Source organism: Marmota flaviventris, chromosome 7 (assembly GCF_047511675.1).
Source record: "Marmota flaviventris isolate mMarFla1 chromosome 7, mMarFla1.hap1, whole genome shotgun sequence".
NCBI classification, from domain to species: Eukaryota; Metazoa; Chordata; class Mammalia; order Rodentia; family Sciuridae; genus Marmota; species Marmota flaviventris.
The window spans coordinates 69,352,225-69,366,930 of NC_092504.1; the positions used below are offsets into that span (position 1 = coordinate 69,352,225).

The window sequence follows — 14,706 nt, forward strand, 5'->3', positions numbered from 1 at the left end:
TTTATTCATGCATCAGTTGGTAGACATTTATGTTGTGTCCACTTTGACCTATTGTGAATAATGCTTTTGTGAACATTCATGTACACAGGTTGTTGTGTTGGTGTGTTTTCATTTCCCTTGAGTATATAACTGAATGTGAAACTGCTGGGTCTTATTTGTGTTTACTACTTGAGAAACTGTTGAACTATTTTCCAAGGGGTTGAAATACTTTCAATTTCCAGGGGCAATGTTCGAGTGTTCCAATTCTTTCCTTTCTGTTTTTCTGTTTGTTTGTTTTTGTTTTTCTTTTCTTTTGTTTTTTGAGGCAGGGTCTTTTTGCTAAGTTGCCTAGTCTGGCCTTGCATTTGGCAATCCTCCTGCTTCAGCCTCCTCCATAGCTGTAATTACAGGTGTGCTGAGTTGCTCAAGTTTTTTCCTAACCCATCCATCTAATGAGTGAGAAATGGTATCTTATGTTAGTTTTAGGATGCATTTCCTTAATGATTACTGATGCTGAGTTATCTTTCCTTGTGCTGATAAGTCATTTGTATACCCTTGTTTAAAAAGGCACATGGTTAAAATGTTTAATTTTCTGATTGTCTTGATAATTCCTGGTAAGAAAATAGTTTATGAATCTCTAAAAAATTAATAATAATATTATAAAAATATATGTTTAAGATTGAGATAAATACCTGTAATGTCATGGGAATATGAATCTATATGACCATGAGGATGTCACTGAAGGTATTTATTTAATATTCTGAACTCACAAAGTAAAACTTACTAGAACGTGCAGAACTAGAATATGAACCCAAATAAGGTAAAGAAATTAGTGAATCTTGATCAACTTTTTTATCTCTATCACCTAGAACAATGTCTGCCATAATATAGTTACTCAACAATTTTTTAAAATAAATGGATAAAGGAGGTATGTTTTAAGAATATTGGCCAAATGAAAGAATGCCAATATTTCTGATATTTCAGATAGTAGAATATTTATGTGTTTATTTTTGTAGATTTAAATTCTAGAAACTGGAAATTATTCTGTTTCAAAAATTTTAAAATTCTGCTTGAATATCATTTTTGTCAACTAAAGCAAAATTCCTGACTAAAATATGTGCAAAGTCATTATCCTGTGAAAGTCACAGATCTAAATTATGATTAGTACCTTTGTTTGTTTTCTACTCCTGAAATACTCTCATGAATATGGGTATATTATACTCCTAGAGTAAAACTAGATTTGGGCTGATAAGAATAGTAACCAAATAATAACAGTAAATACCAAAACAAAATAAATAATAAATAAAATAAGAAAAGGATCTTGCTTATTCTCAAGTAAATCTGGTTCATCACTCTTCTTTACTCTGAACTCTCTTAAAAAATGATCCAACCAGGCTCCGGAGGCTAAGGCAGGAGGATTGCAGGTTCAAAGCCAGCCTCAACAACTTAGCAAGGCCGTAAACAACCTAGTGAGACCCTGTCTCAAAACAAAAAATATAAAGGACTGGGGATGTAGCTCTGTGTTTAAGCACTCCTGGGTTCAATCCCCAATATCAAAAGAAAAAAAGTCTAAATAGAAAACCTTAACAGGATAAACATCTGTATATATGGAGACAGAATATCCCATTCAACAAAGAGCATGACATTATTGTAATGTAAGGACAACGAGTACTTCCTTGCTTTTTGTCCCCACATCCAATTATATAAACATATTAAGAAACTAGAATAGTATCATCTAGATAATATGCTCAGAATACTTCTGTGTTGTAATGAAGGACTGCTGAACTACCCAGAGACAAGTTTTGCAAGGACTTCGATTGTTTTGATACTACTTCAACTCATCCGTATAAACCAGAAAATCTTTTTGAATTCCTTGCAACTCTGTAAGTTAGCAATTTGACATTGTAAAATTAGGCCTCTATTTATGCATTTCCCATATAAGGTTCAAAGCTGGTTCTACCTTATTGACTTTATTGGAAGAAACTACCTTTCCTAAAAAAGAATGTTTGCATTCTTCATGATTTGTCCCAGAATCAGGTACTTACTATTCATCAAATCTGTGATGATTATGGAAGGAAGTGTGTGCAATGCCACTGGACATTGTTGGAGATGCATTAATAAGAATATATATAGGGAAGGAGCAGGGAAATTTTAGTTGTTATTTAGTTTTATTAGCTAGAATAATTACTAGTGATATTTGACACTATTTTATTTTTAAAAATAAATATTAAAGTATGTATATAGATTTTTATACTGTTAATAGAATTATAAGAATATCACAGAAACAAATATGCCTCCTCAGCATCAGACATCAACAATGCTTCTCTGGGAAGTACTTGGTTATATAATCTGAAATCTCTCAGAGAAAAGATAAATTGCTGAATATATTTTCAGGGTTACATTTCCTTTGCTGATCCTGAAATATCTTCTGTACAGCTTAGTGAAGGAAAAAACATGAAGACAGACAAAATAAAATTGTAAAGCAACTAAATATAGCTGCAACTTCTCTCTTTTTGCTAAGCCAAGTTCATTAACTTTTGCCAACATTTCGAAGACGGTATGAATTACAGCTCATAAAGCACCTCATCCCGTATGCTATTGAAACAAGAAAGGGCTACATGATGATGTCTTCAGCACATATGCTTACCAGTGTGAGACGTGAAAACTGAAAGTGTCATGTAGACTGTCTATGAAAGAATATCCTCATGTCTGCATATCGGGAGTCAAATGCTAGGAAAAGCAACATGCTCCAATTAACCAAAGTATGAAACCTCCTCGTTTATTTAATCTAATGAGATAATTATATAATTATAGTGTGCTTAGAGATTATATATTATTTCTCCCAATTGTCTTGTTTTCAAAGACATTCCCAGGGGGAGATAAGAAGTAAGCAAGAAGTGTCTCAATCTCTCTCTCAAATTATAGTCATGTAATCCATTGAATAATAGGAGCTATTTTTAAGTACAACTTTAAAATTTCTGTAAATGAGTTTTCTGGTTGTCTCTCTTAATCTCAGTTTCTTTGTTTCCACTTGAAACAACTTCTTTGTTTCTACTTGAAAATAGGTAATCTGAATTGAAAATAAGATATCAGTCTTTTTAAATTAATCCTACATTTCTTGTAATATATGTTTCACTTTGAAGATAGGAAGTAGTGTTCCATAAAGCGGTCCAAGAAAGAGTTAATATGTGGACATTACTCCACTGGGATTCCCATCCTGGATCCAGAATGCTTTTGTTTATGAAAGCTCTTGTGCAAACTGCTTTATTCATTGTTAACTATAGATACTCTATGGATAATCAAAGGTTTTGTTCTTCTCCTGGAACAGTTATATATCAAGACAATGAAGGTCTGCTAGCATTAGGAAGAGAAAAAAGTCCAGTATATGTAGCCTAGAAATGACCTTATGGGAGACTCCATTGATTTGTTTTACCATAAAACTGACTGGATTGGTTTACAGTAAAATTCTTTTTTTTCCTTTATGTAAATTGGTTTATAGTAATTCTAAAGGGAACAAATATATGAACACACACACACCACACTCATGTGTCTTAAATAATTCCTTATGTTAATACTTATTCTAAAGGATTATATACATTGTTGATATGAATAGGAAAATATTTGTGCTTTCATTCATGTTGAATTTAATTTTTGTGGGAGAATTTGTGAGTTTTTTAAAGAATTATTTATTTAAGAGTTTGAAAATATTAATGTGTTTTATAATACACAATTATCATATGCTTTTTAACATTATTTGTAAATTAAATTTGGATATGACATGGAACCTCTGGTCCAAAATCACTAGATTTGACAAGACTCGTTGACTCCTTTTAATAGTTGTGTTGATTGATTTTATAATGGACAGCATTTTAATAGCAGTTAAGGTGCCATTGTATTTTATTTTTAAAATTATTTCATTTCATTTCAATTAACGTATTAATTGTCCATATTAATGGGTTTAAGTACGATATTAGTATGATATTTCAATACCTGTATACAACAAATACAGATCAAATCCAACTCCCCTTTATCTAACTTTTCTGAACCACACACACCCTTCTAGATATCTTATTATTACTATTATACATTTTGGTTGACATTTTTTAGCTTCAATATATGAGAAAGAGCATATGGAAGCTGGGCACAGTGGTGTATGCCTGTAATCCCTGTGGCTTGGGAGGCTGAGACAGGAGGATTGCAAGCTCAAAGCCAGTCTCAGCAATGGTGAGGCTCTAAGCAACTCAGTGAGATCCTGTCTCTAATAAAACACAAAATAGGGCTGGGGATGTGGCTCAGTGGTTGAGTGTCCCTGAGTTCAATCCCTGATAACCTCCTCCCCAAAAATGAACATATGATACTTTGTATCTCTGGCATGTTTTGCCACCAAATGTCCTCCAGAGCCATCTATTTTGCTACAAGTGATGGAATTTCATTTTTTTGGCTGAATAATATCCCATTGTGTTTATATACCACATTTTCTTTATCCATTCAACAGTTGATGGACACATAGGCTGATCACTTACATTAGCTATAATGGACAGTGCCATGATAAACATGTACATACATGTATCTCTTTGTATACTGATCTCGTTTCCTTTAGGTATGTGCTCAGATGTGGGATAGATGAGTCATATGGGAGATCTATTTTTAGTTTTTTTGAAGGACCTCCATAATGTTCTCTGCAATGATTGTATTAATTTATATTCCCACCAAGGTGCATTAGAATTCTTTTTCCTCCACATTATCACCAGCATTTGTTGTTGTTGCTGTTTTTTTAAATAGTCATTCTAGCAGGGATGAGATCATGTCTCATTATAGTTTTGATCTGAATTTCCCTGATAGTGATATTGAACATTATTTCACATAATTGATGGACACTTGTATTTCTTCTTTTGAGAAATGTCCATTCATTTGCCCATTTTTAATTAAGTTACTAAATTTTTTGTTGTCATTATAAAGGTTTTTGAGTTCTTTATAACTAACCCTCTGTCATATGAGTAGTTGACATATAGTTTCTATCATTCTATTGTGAAGGTTATCTCTTCATCATATTGATTATTGCCTTTGTTGTGCAGAAGCTTTTTTGCTTGATATAATTCCATTTGTCATTTTTTGCTTTTGTTTTCTTTGTTTTCAGGGTCCTATCCAGAAAATTGTTTCTTGTCCAGTGCCTTGAAGTTTATCCCTTTATTTTCTTCTAGTAAATTCAGATTCTTAGGTCTTACATTTGGAATATTTAACATTTAAATTATGTCTTGTCGTTGTTATTGTAACTGAGTGTATATGTATGTACGAGGTAGCCTGTTCTTAATTAATAGAGTTATAATGATGTAATATTGATTTCAGGAAAATTGCTGAATATTCTGCTTCAAACTGTATAAGTTCTTCGATTTTGCTAGCCTTTCCTCTCCCATGGAAATAGCTGGGAAGATAGTGAGAAAAGTCAGAGTTTGCTTTTAATCTTCAGGCTAAATTTCAATTTACTTAGACAAATTAGGACATAGCTACTTAGAAAATGAATCGATGCCTTCAAGCATACTAACTCAAACTCACAACTCTGATAATTGCTCTACAAAATAAGTGTTTATTTTTGTGTTATTTATATTTATCTATATCGCTTAGATAATTTCCATTTATATTCAGCTGTGGTATTCATAACTACACAGCAAGACATTTTACTTGTAATTTGTTATTTAGTTGCTACTGTTGACTACCTCCTATATATGTGTGCTAGGAAAGTTAGGGGTGGGAGGGCAGGCTTGTGGCAAGAAGGTGCTATGGTATTATTAGTGAAGGTGAGTGATATAAAGTTGAACCTAAGCAGTGTTGGTAAGACTGCTAAAGAGGTTATGGATTAATAATGTATTTTGTCAGAATACTTTTTAGTCATCAGGATTTTTTTTTTAATTCTCAAGTGATTCCAATGCACACGTTAGGCTGAGAAGTACTAATCACAGATTAAGGGTCTTTGCAAGAAGAAAATTTAGTTTGACTTCTATGTACCTTGTTTATTTATATGAAGATTAATGCTAAAGCAGGAAACATTTTATTTCAAGCAGAGCATGTTAGTCAGCTTTGCATCACTGTGACCAAAATACCTGACAAGAACAACCCAGAAGAGAAAAAAGTATATTTTTGGCTCCCAGTATCAGAGGTCTCAGTACATAGATGACTGACTCCATTGCATTGGGTCCAAATTGAGGCAGCACATCATGGTGGAAAGAGTGTCACAGAGGGAAGCTGCTCTCCTCACGGCAGCCAGGAAACAGAGGGAGAGTTGAGGGAAGGGGCCACAAGGAATATGCACCTTTCCATAGCAAGACTTCAGTGACCCATCTCATCTAGCCATGCTCCACCTGCCTACAGTTGCCACCCAGTCTGTCTATTCAAGCTAGGATGAGCTAATTAAGTTATAACTCTCACAATCCAATCATTTCACCTCAGAATTCCTGCAGTAGCACAGGAGCTTTGGGAGGGATACTTCATATCCGAACCATAACAGGGAGTATTGTGGCTCCTGGTTAGCTTTGTTTATGTGAAGTTCAATGTTTAGAACATATAAACATGCAGTAGCAAGATTTGCTATTGAGGTGTACACTGTCATCATTGTAGAAAATTGTACTTATGGATTTATCCTGGGGACATCCATGAAAACAGTAACACCTAGAGGCCAGCAGAAAGGGAGCTTGGGAAATATGGCTACAAAATGGTGGCTAGAGGAGGAGAAGCTAAGAAGGTGGGGGGTGAAAGACCAGAGAGACATCAAAGAGGCAATGAAATAGACTTGCCCATGAGAAGTATTAGAAGTCAGGAGTAAACCAAAATCTATGATTTATTACCTAGTTTGAGGGTGTAGTTACTTTCTATTTGAGGAGTCTATTACTTAGAAGCACCAAACTCAAATTGCTCACAATCATCTCTTTCTATGGCACTATTACCTGGCTATATTTTCAGGTATTTTGTTACTTTGATCATCTTGTTTGTATAAAGGAAGCTCTATTTGTGTGTGTGTTCACACGCTCATGCTCACAGGGTCAAAATGTTTGTTTTACATGATTAGCTTTGTGAGGGAGAAGTTTCTACATGCGTAATTCTATACATATAAACAATTCTAGAAGTGGGAAGGAAAAGAGCAATGTGACTATTGTTAAGCATGAACAACATTTTCCCAATATTGTTACTTCCACTTCCTCTTGAATTAGGGAATTTTGTGGGACGAGTATGTGACAAACAAGCTCCTGTGGAAGGATCCTGGGGCCACATTTAACTGCTAGCCATTGCCCACTGAACTCCCTCCTTTCCTTGGAAGAAGTTTTCTTCTCCAAATGCTTGTTCTATATCAGTGTTTCTTACTCTGGTTGCATACAAGAGTAAAATCTCATGTTCAGGTTATATCAGTCATATTTGCTTTAGCTATCTCAGTCCTCAATATTTTGAAATACTTTCCAGATGATACCAGTGTGCAAACCAAGGTTGACAATTACTATATCTCTATTCAGCATTGTTTCCATTAATCTGTATTTAACTGACAGCATGTTTTTGTTTTTCTGCTAATATTTCATTACTTAATACTGTAATAGTACTATGAACAGTTTTCTAGGAAAGCTCACCAAATGCAGATTTATGGATTGTATCACTCAGTCCTAACTACCATAACAAAATACCATAGACTGGGTGGCTTAAAAAACAAAAATTTATTTTTTCACACTTCTGGAAGTTTAAGACCAAGATAGGGGTTACATTATGGTTAGGTGCTGGTGAAGGCTCTTATTGACTTGCGGGTGGATGCCTTCTTGCTGGCTCCTCATGTGATTTTTCTACAGTGTGGGCATGAAGGGATAGGGAGAAAGAAAACTCATAGTATCTCTTTTTATAAGGAGACTAATTCTGTCAGTCAAGGACCCCACTCTCATGACCTTGTCCAAACCTAATTGCCCCCCAAAGGCCTCTGTCTTTACATTAGGGGTTAGGGCTTCCACGTTTGGATGTGGAAGAAACATGATTCAGTCTACAAAAAGATAGCTGTGTAGTTCTCTGCCATCAGCACTTTTAAACAAGGAGAATTGAAATGGAATGAGCACAAACTCAATGTATTCCTGGAGTTGGTCTGGAGGTGAAACAATCTTTTGATTTTGTACATAATTTAGTGGTGACACTTATATAAGTGTTCAATAAATTGAGACAGTTGAACCAGATGCAAGTTTCACTGCCAAAAAAAATGTACCAGTTTTGACAGATAAGTAATAAATAAGTTTGAACAGAAGCAGACTCTTCCAAATGGCATTTAGTTTAGTTTAGTTTAGAGCTGCTTTAACTTTTGGGTTAGCTTTTCTGTGTTTTGGTGAACTCAGTGGTGGAGCAGGTTGCTTAAGCAAGACATTTTGGGGCAGAGTGCATCCGGGCAGTGCTGTTGCATGCCTTCATTTTAATTTATGTTCTCCCTGGAGCCTGGTAGAGATGACATTATTATTTTCTTAATTTGAAGGTAATTCTTAGGTTCTCTTATTGTGCTCATTGCCAATAAGTCCACAATATCTTTAATAACTTCCTGTGTGAATGCATTGGAAATTCATTCTATTCAGTTAAATCAAGGGATTGATTATACTGTGTTCTGTGCATGGTAACCAGAATGAAAAATTCCCTTTTCTAATTATGAAGCTTAAGTGTTACAAGGTTTTGTCTATGTGGTTTTATATTTGTAATTATGGTGGCATTTGGATTTATCAGTGTGTATTAGTATATTTATTAGGGAAGGAAGAGTTGGGTTACAGGATGAGCAAGGAGGGATTGTTTTCAGATCTTTTATTCCCATTCAGATTAGTAAAAGCCTATTGTGCATAGATTTATAAACAGTGCAATGAGTTTCCAGGAAGTGCAGAGAATATTCGTAAGATCACATACCTGGCAGGGCATTAAAAGTTAGACTACACAGAGAGTGTTATAAAGTTGAAAAATTGAGCTTGGTAAGGAAATGTGTTGACAGGGACCAGGTAAAGATATAAACTAAGCTCAAGGGAGGGAAAAAAAGGTCTCTGTTGTTCATCTATTTCACCTCCAGGTATCCTGAGGCAGTGCTCACCATAGGTGTTCAGGAACTATGTAGTGAATGAATGACAGATTCCAAAAGGATCAAAAGATGACCCATGAGAAAACAAAATTAGATCAATCATAGGAAGCTTCACGGAGATCTTCAAGGTTGAAAACAGTAGTGAACACAAGGAAACAGGTTTCAAAAGTGAAGTCCAACTGCAGTATGAGGGGTAAACAATTCCCATGTGTTGATCAAGTAATCATATGTTTCAGAGCTCCTCCTGGTCTGGTAGCTTCTTTAACGAGCATTTTAAAGGTCCTCTCTCTTCTCTCTCTTTCTCTTTTCTATCACTGGATATGAAGTGTATGATTATTTGTCCTAGCTTCTGAGCAAATTCTGTTACCAGGTGAGTGAAAGAATCTTGAGTCTATATAGTGATTCTACATTACCAAGTAGTTTTGAAGTCCTACCAAAGGAACCTGAGGTTAATGTACCACCTATCTGTGTGATGTCCTGTTCAAGTGCCTCAAATGGGATTAATTACAGAATCTACTGGTTGGATCACAGAGAGGGCCTAGAGTGTGGAGAGGTGTTGTTGTTGTTAGCCAGGTGACAATTTTTATTCTCCATTGTACATAGACTTTTGTCACAGTTAGTCACTTCACTTCACTTTGGCAAAGACTGAGATAAATATCTCTGAGGCAAAATAACATGTCATTGAAGGTGCATTAGGCTATTAACACAAAACATTGGTATCTAGTTAATTAGTTGTATGTAGTAAAGTAAATATCAATGAATCAAAGTAGTGGATTTTTAGTCAGAGATATCAGGCTGGAGAGTTAGATGTGGAAGACTGTCATCTCATAGAGTAAACCTACAAAGAGATTTTTTCAGAGAAACCCCAGTCTCCCATTGCTCTAGGTAGCCTATTAGCAGCCAGGGCAGAGTGACCCAACATGAGCCAGAAGACATGAATCAGAAGAGGCAAAGCATGTTGGAGTCCATCCAAAAGTAATTGTTTCCTTCCATTCAGTAGGAAAGTACAAAGCCAAAATGAGAAAGCTGAAAAAAATGCAGAAGTCTCTATTTCTACAAAGAACGAGGTTTAATGAAGTCCCCCAAAAGAGTCATAAAATTTTAAGTCTTTAAACAAAACTTGAATAGCCTTCATTAATTGGGAAAAAAAAAGAAGACAGAAAATACATACGATCATTCTTTATTATTTCTACGTCATTTTCATGTCCGTGTGGCCATATGTACTATAATACTAAAAAGCTAAGGCAAAGGATTATTTCAGGCAAGGAATAAAATAATCATCCCACTCCATCTCTCTTACTTTGATTCATAGCTCCAATGTTTTAATTCTTGGAACATCACTGCAGCTTTGGTGTTAAGAACGTTGCTGGTAGAGGAAGAATGATTCTGCAGCCTTCCATCCTTCACAATTTTCTCCCCGGCCTCACAGTCTAACTTTGCAAGCTTGCCACCTAGTGTTCGAATGTTCTCAACACCAAAATGTTTCCCTTCTTCAGAAGCAAAATAATAGAGGAAGGAATTCAGGACGTTAACATAAAAACAGTGTGTTTCAGGAAAGTGAATGGAATGAATAAATCGTCAAAGAAATTCTAAAACAGATTTATTTTTAAATATGTTCCTTTTTTCTTTATTATCTCCTTTCTTTATTGCATTTACTCATAAATATTTAACATAGTGTTTATATAGAAATATATATTATATATAACACACTCTACACATTGAAATATATATGTATTTATATTTTGTATTTTGATTTTATATTTTTCTCTCTCCCTACTTATAACTTTAGCAACATTTTGTCATTGACTCTAGAGGCAAAACAGACCCCACCCAGTCATGACAGTAGGTTGAATTAGAGTGAAGTCAAAAAGTGGAAGTAGTTTATTGGAACATTTGATTGCACTGCCTCTCCTGCCTCAGGCTGCGATTTTGTTACTCCTGGTGACTGCTCTTTCAAGCCAGGCACCTTACTATATAGGAACAGAGACATAGAGGGTTTGGATACTTGTGAAATGGACAGCTTTACCAGTAAACAACAACACATATGAATTTTTTTTGTCTTACTACTGGAACTATTTTGGTCCATCTTTTTAAAAAAAATTAGAAATTATTTTTGGAAATTAATAAGCCTGAACCTAGATTTCAAGAGGTCTTTGAGATGTGATTTTTATTCACAAATCTTTAAGAGGACCTCTTTATTGATATTGCCTTACCATTGACAATTTTTTAAAATATACTTCTTTGTTAGAAAAATAAAGTTAATGTAACATGCCCCATTAGATCAAATCATCATTTTAATATCTTAAAAATCACTCATGATATGCTTATTCTGACAGACTCTAACATCCACACAAGAAACCTCAGTGCTTGTCCCCAGGTAGGTAAAGCTCTGTGGCTCATGAAGCTGCTCCATGCCACTCTAACCATATCCACCCCCATCAGAGGCTCTGAATTTCCCAGTCTTTTACCAGGTCTTTAAGGGCACAAGGCAGCCTCCCTCTTCAAACTGTTTCCCCTTCCTTGCTTTAATCAGTAATGCACTTCTCTGTCCTTCTGCTCTCAGTTCACTCTACTACACCCTTCCAATCTTAGTCCAATCCTCATTTCCTCAGAGAAGCCCACCCTCTGCCTGGTTAGTCCTCTCTTGTTATTAAACAACATCCTATAGTTTTCCTTCTTACCACCCACTACAACTCTATAATTACATAGTATATTATCATTGGTTTAATATTTGCTGACCCCACTAAATTATAAATTATAAGCAGGCTTGAAAAATACTTTATTTGTTAATTCCTGAGACCCTAGCCACTGTGTTTTCTATAGTGTCCAACACAGAATAGATACGCAGTAAATACTTGATGAAATCAATCCATGAGTTCAAAATTGAGAACTGAGAGGCACATTGTCCTAGCTCACATACATATGGCATCACCATTGGGAAAAGAGAGTACTCCCTAGTGCCTGCATCCCAGCTTCTATTCTAAAGGCAGAGCCTTCCAGGGTCTTACCCACTCCTGAAGCTGGGAGTATGGTATAATCTTTTACTTCTTACAGAATCCCCTGATTTACTTACTACCACATTTCCTGCCTCACTTAAGTATTCAACCTGCTTTTTCTCCCCCCAAATAAATAACTCTCACTCAAAAAAAGTTTGGTTCCCCTCTTTCCTGTTATCCATCTTCATGGATTAACATGGAACGGGAATACAGAGAAGAAAATATACATTCACATTCAGTAAACTATTCTGCCACTCTGGTGTTCTGCAGGGGATAAGTATAAATTATACGAGTTATGTAAAGAATATGTTAAAATTGTAATTGTTAATTTTCAGAGGATTTCCTTTTTCTTACTAGAGGGATCTAAGAATTCCCAACTCTTTTAGAATAGTAGACAAGCAATTATGCTGAGAGCAAATCATCTTCATAATGAGTTGTGCTTAAAAAGTGTGTCATACTAAGCTTCAAGTATCTGGAACCAATCACCAATGTCTCCCCAAAATGAGTTCAACATTTTGAGAGATGAAGTCAGGATTCAGAAGTAATGAATTCTGACAGAGAATACAAATATACACAAACATAAATTTGGTATTTGTTGTAAAGTGTATTATATTTTGTGGCCTGATATATTCTCATAGTTTTCCAAAGCTAACACTTTTGCTTGCCATCCAATATACACATATGAATCAGATATAACTTTCCCACATTCATATATGAATACACAATGAGTGAAACACCACATCATGTACAACTGCAAGAATGGGGTCCTAATTAGAATAAGTTATTCTCTATATTGGTATAATATGCTGAAATTCACTCTACTGATATGTGTATCTAAAAAGAACAAATAAAAAAATACACACCTAGGGAAAATGCTTGAACTTTCAACTATTTTCACACCACGTGAAGGAGTTTGAAAGTGTCTTGTCACTCTCTCTTTCCCACCCGTGGTGGCGTCTAACAGACATTACAAAAGTGTGTGCTCCCTGGAAAATGGATTGACTGATTCAGTTGCAAACTTAGATAGAATTGGGACTCCTTGGCATATATTTCACACTCATAATAATAATAATAATAATAATAAACTAAATGATATAAAGTTACCACCTAAAATACCTTTCAACTTCTGTCTCCATAGCAACACGGATGTGCATACAGTGGCCTCACTCCTTAAACTGTATCTTCGAGAACTTCCAGAACCAGTTATTCCATACGCTAAGTATGAAGATTTCTTGTCATGTGCCAAGCTGCTCAGCAAGGAAGAGGAAGCAGTAAGTTGATGCATTTGTTTCTACATAAGCTTTGGTTTGCAGGTTTTGTCTGTGTTTTTACTATTTAATTTGCAATTTTCCTTTTGTCCTATTCTTGGACATTTCCCCCTATTCTCTACATCACACACATTTAGACCTTCTATGCACAACTCAAGTCCCATTTCTGTTCCCTGTCTGATCAGAAAGAAGAATGTGGCTGAATGAATGAAATCAGTGCTTTATGGCACTTGCTCCCCTAAAGTGTTGATTTGTGGTGCTACATTAGGTCACATCTTCCAAGAAGAACATGGGCACCTTGTTTTATAATCTCCTTTTTTGAGTACCTCCAAAGTATCTCAAATAATGGCCTATAAACCAAATCCTACTGCCTGCCTATTTTTGTTAAAAACAGCTTAATTGAGATGTAATTACCGTACTGTACAATCAACGGTTTAAACTTTATAATTCAGTACTTATATATTCTCAGAGTTGTGCAACCAGCACCAAAATTCAATTTTAGAATATTTACAAAATTTCTATTTCCCTAAAACAAATCTCATAGCCTCTGTGAATTCCCCTTTCCGTCGCTCTTGGCAAATACTAATCTAATTTCTTCCCCTATGGGTATGCCTCTGCTGGACATTTTATATAAACAGGATCATTCAATATGTTGTTTTCTGTGACTAGGCTTTTTAATCTTTTTCAAAGTTCATTCACATTGTACCATCTATCAGTATTTCATTTTTTAAATTTCCAAACAGTATTCCATTTTTTATTCATTCATCAGTTTTTAAATTTCCATTATTTGACTATTAACAATAATGCTGCTATGAACATTTATGTGCCAAGGTTTGCATGGAAATATGTTTTAATTTCACTCAAAGATAGAATTGCTGGTCCATATGTAGCTCTATTTTTTTTTCCAAAAAGATTGTGCCATTTTTAATTCCCATCAGGCATGTGTGCAGATTCCAATCTCTTTACATCTCTGCCATCACTTACTGTTATCTGCCTTTTTGACCACAGACATTCTAATACGTGTCAGGAGTGTATCATTGAGGTTTGAATGGCATTTTCCTGATGGCTAATGATGTTAAATATTTTTTTCATGGTGTTTATTGGCTATTTATATAATTTCTTTGGAAAAATATCTATTCAGATTAGTTTCCTATTTTTAATTGCATTACAACCATCCCAGTCTCTCAGGTGATTGATTCCAGGCCTCCTTGCAGATACCTAAATCCATGAATGTTCAAGTCCTTTACATAAAATGGTGTAGTGTTTGCATATAACCTAGGCATAGCTTCCTGGATACTTTAAATCATCTCTAAATTATTTGTAGTACATAGTACAAAGTAAATGCTGTGTTAATAGTTGTTATTCTATGTTGTTTAGGGAACAGTGACAAGAAAAA

At 35.0% G+C, this 14,706-nt stretch overlaps 1 protein-coding gene across 6 annotated transcripts in view; it reads left to right on the top strand.

Moving 5' to 3' along the window:
* Arhgap24 (Rho GTPase activating protein 24) overlaps positions 1–14,706 on the top strand; it is a 482,648-nt gene that overhangs the window by 443,255 nt on the left and 24,687 nt on the right. For all 6 annotated transcript variants that reach the window (XM_071614402.1, XM_027939807.2, XM_027939806.2 and 3 more), the window contains one exon: positions 13,181–13,313. In XM_071614402.1, the coding sequence (XP_071470503.1) occupies positions 13,181–13,313 (133 nt within the window). The remainder of the gene's footprint in view (positions 1–13,180; positions 13,314–14,706) is intronic.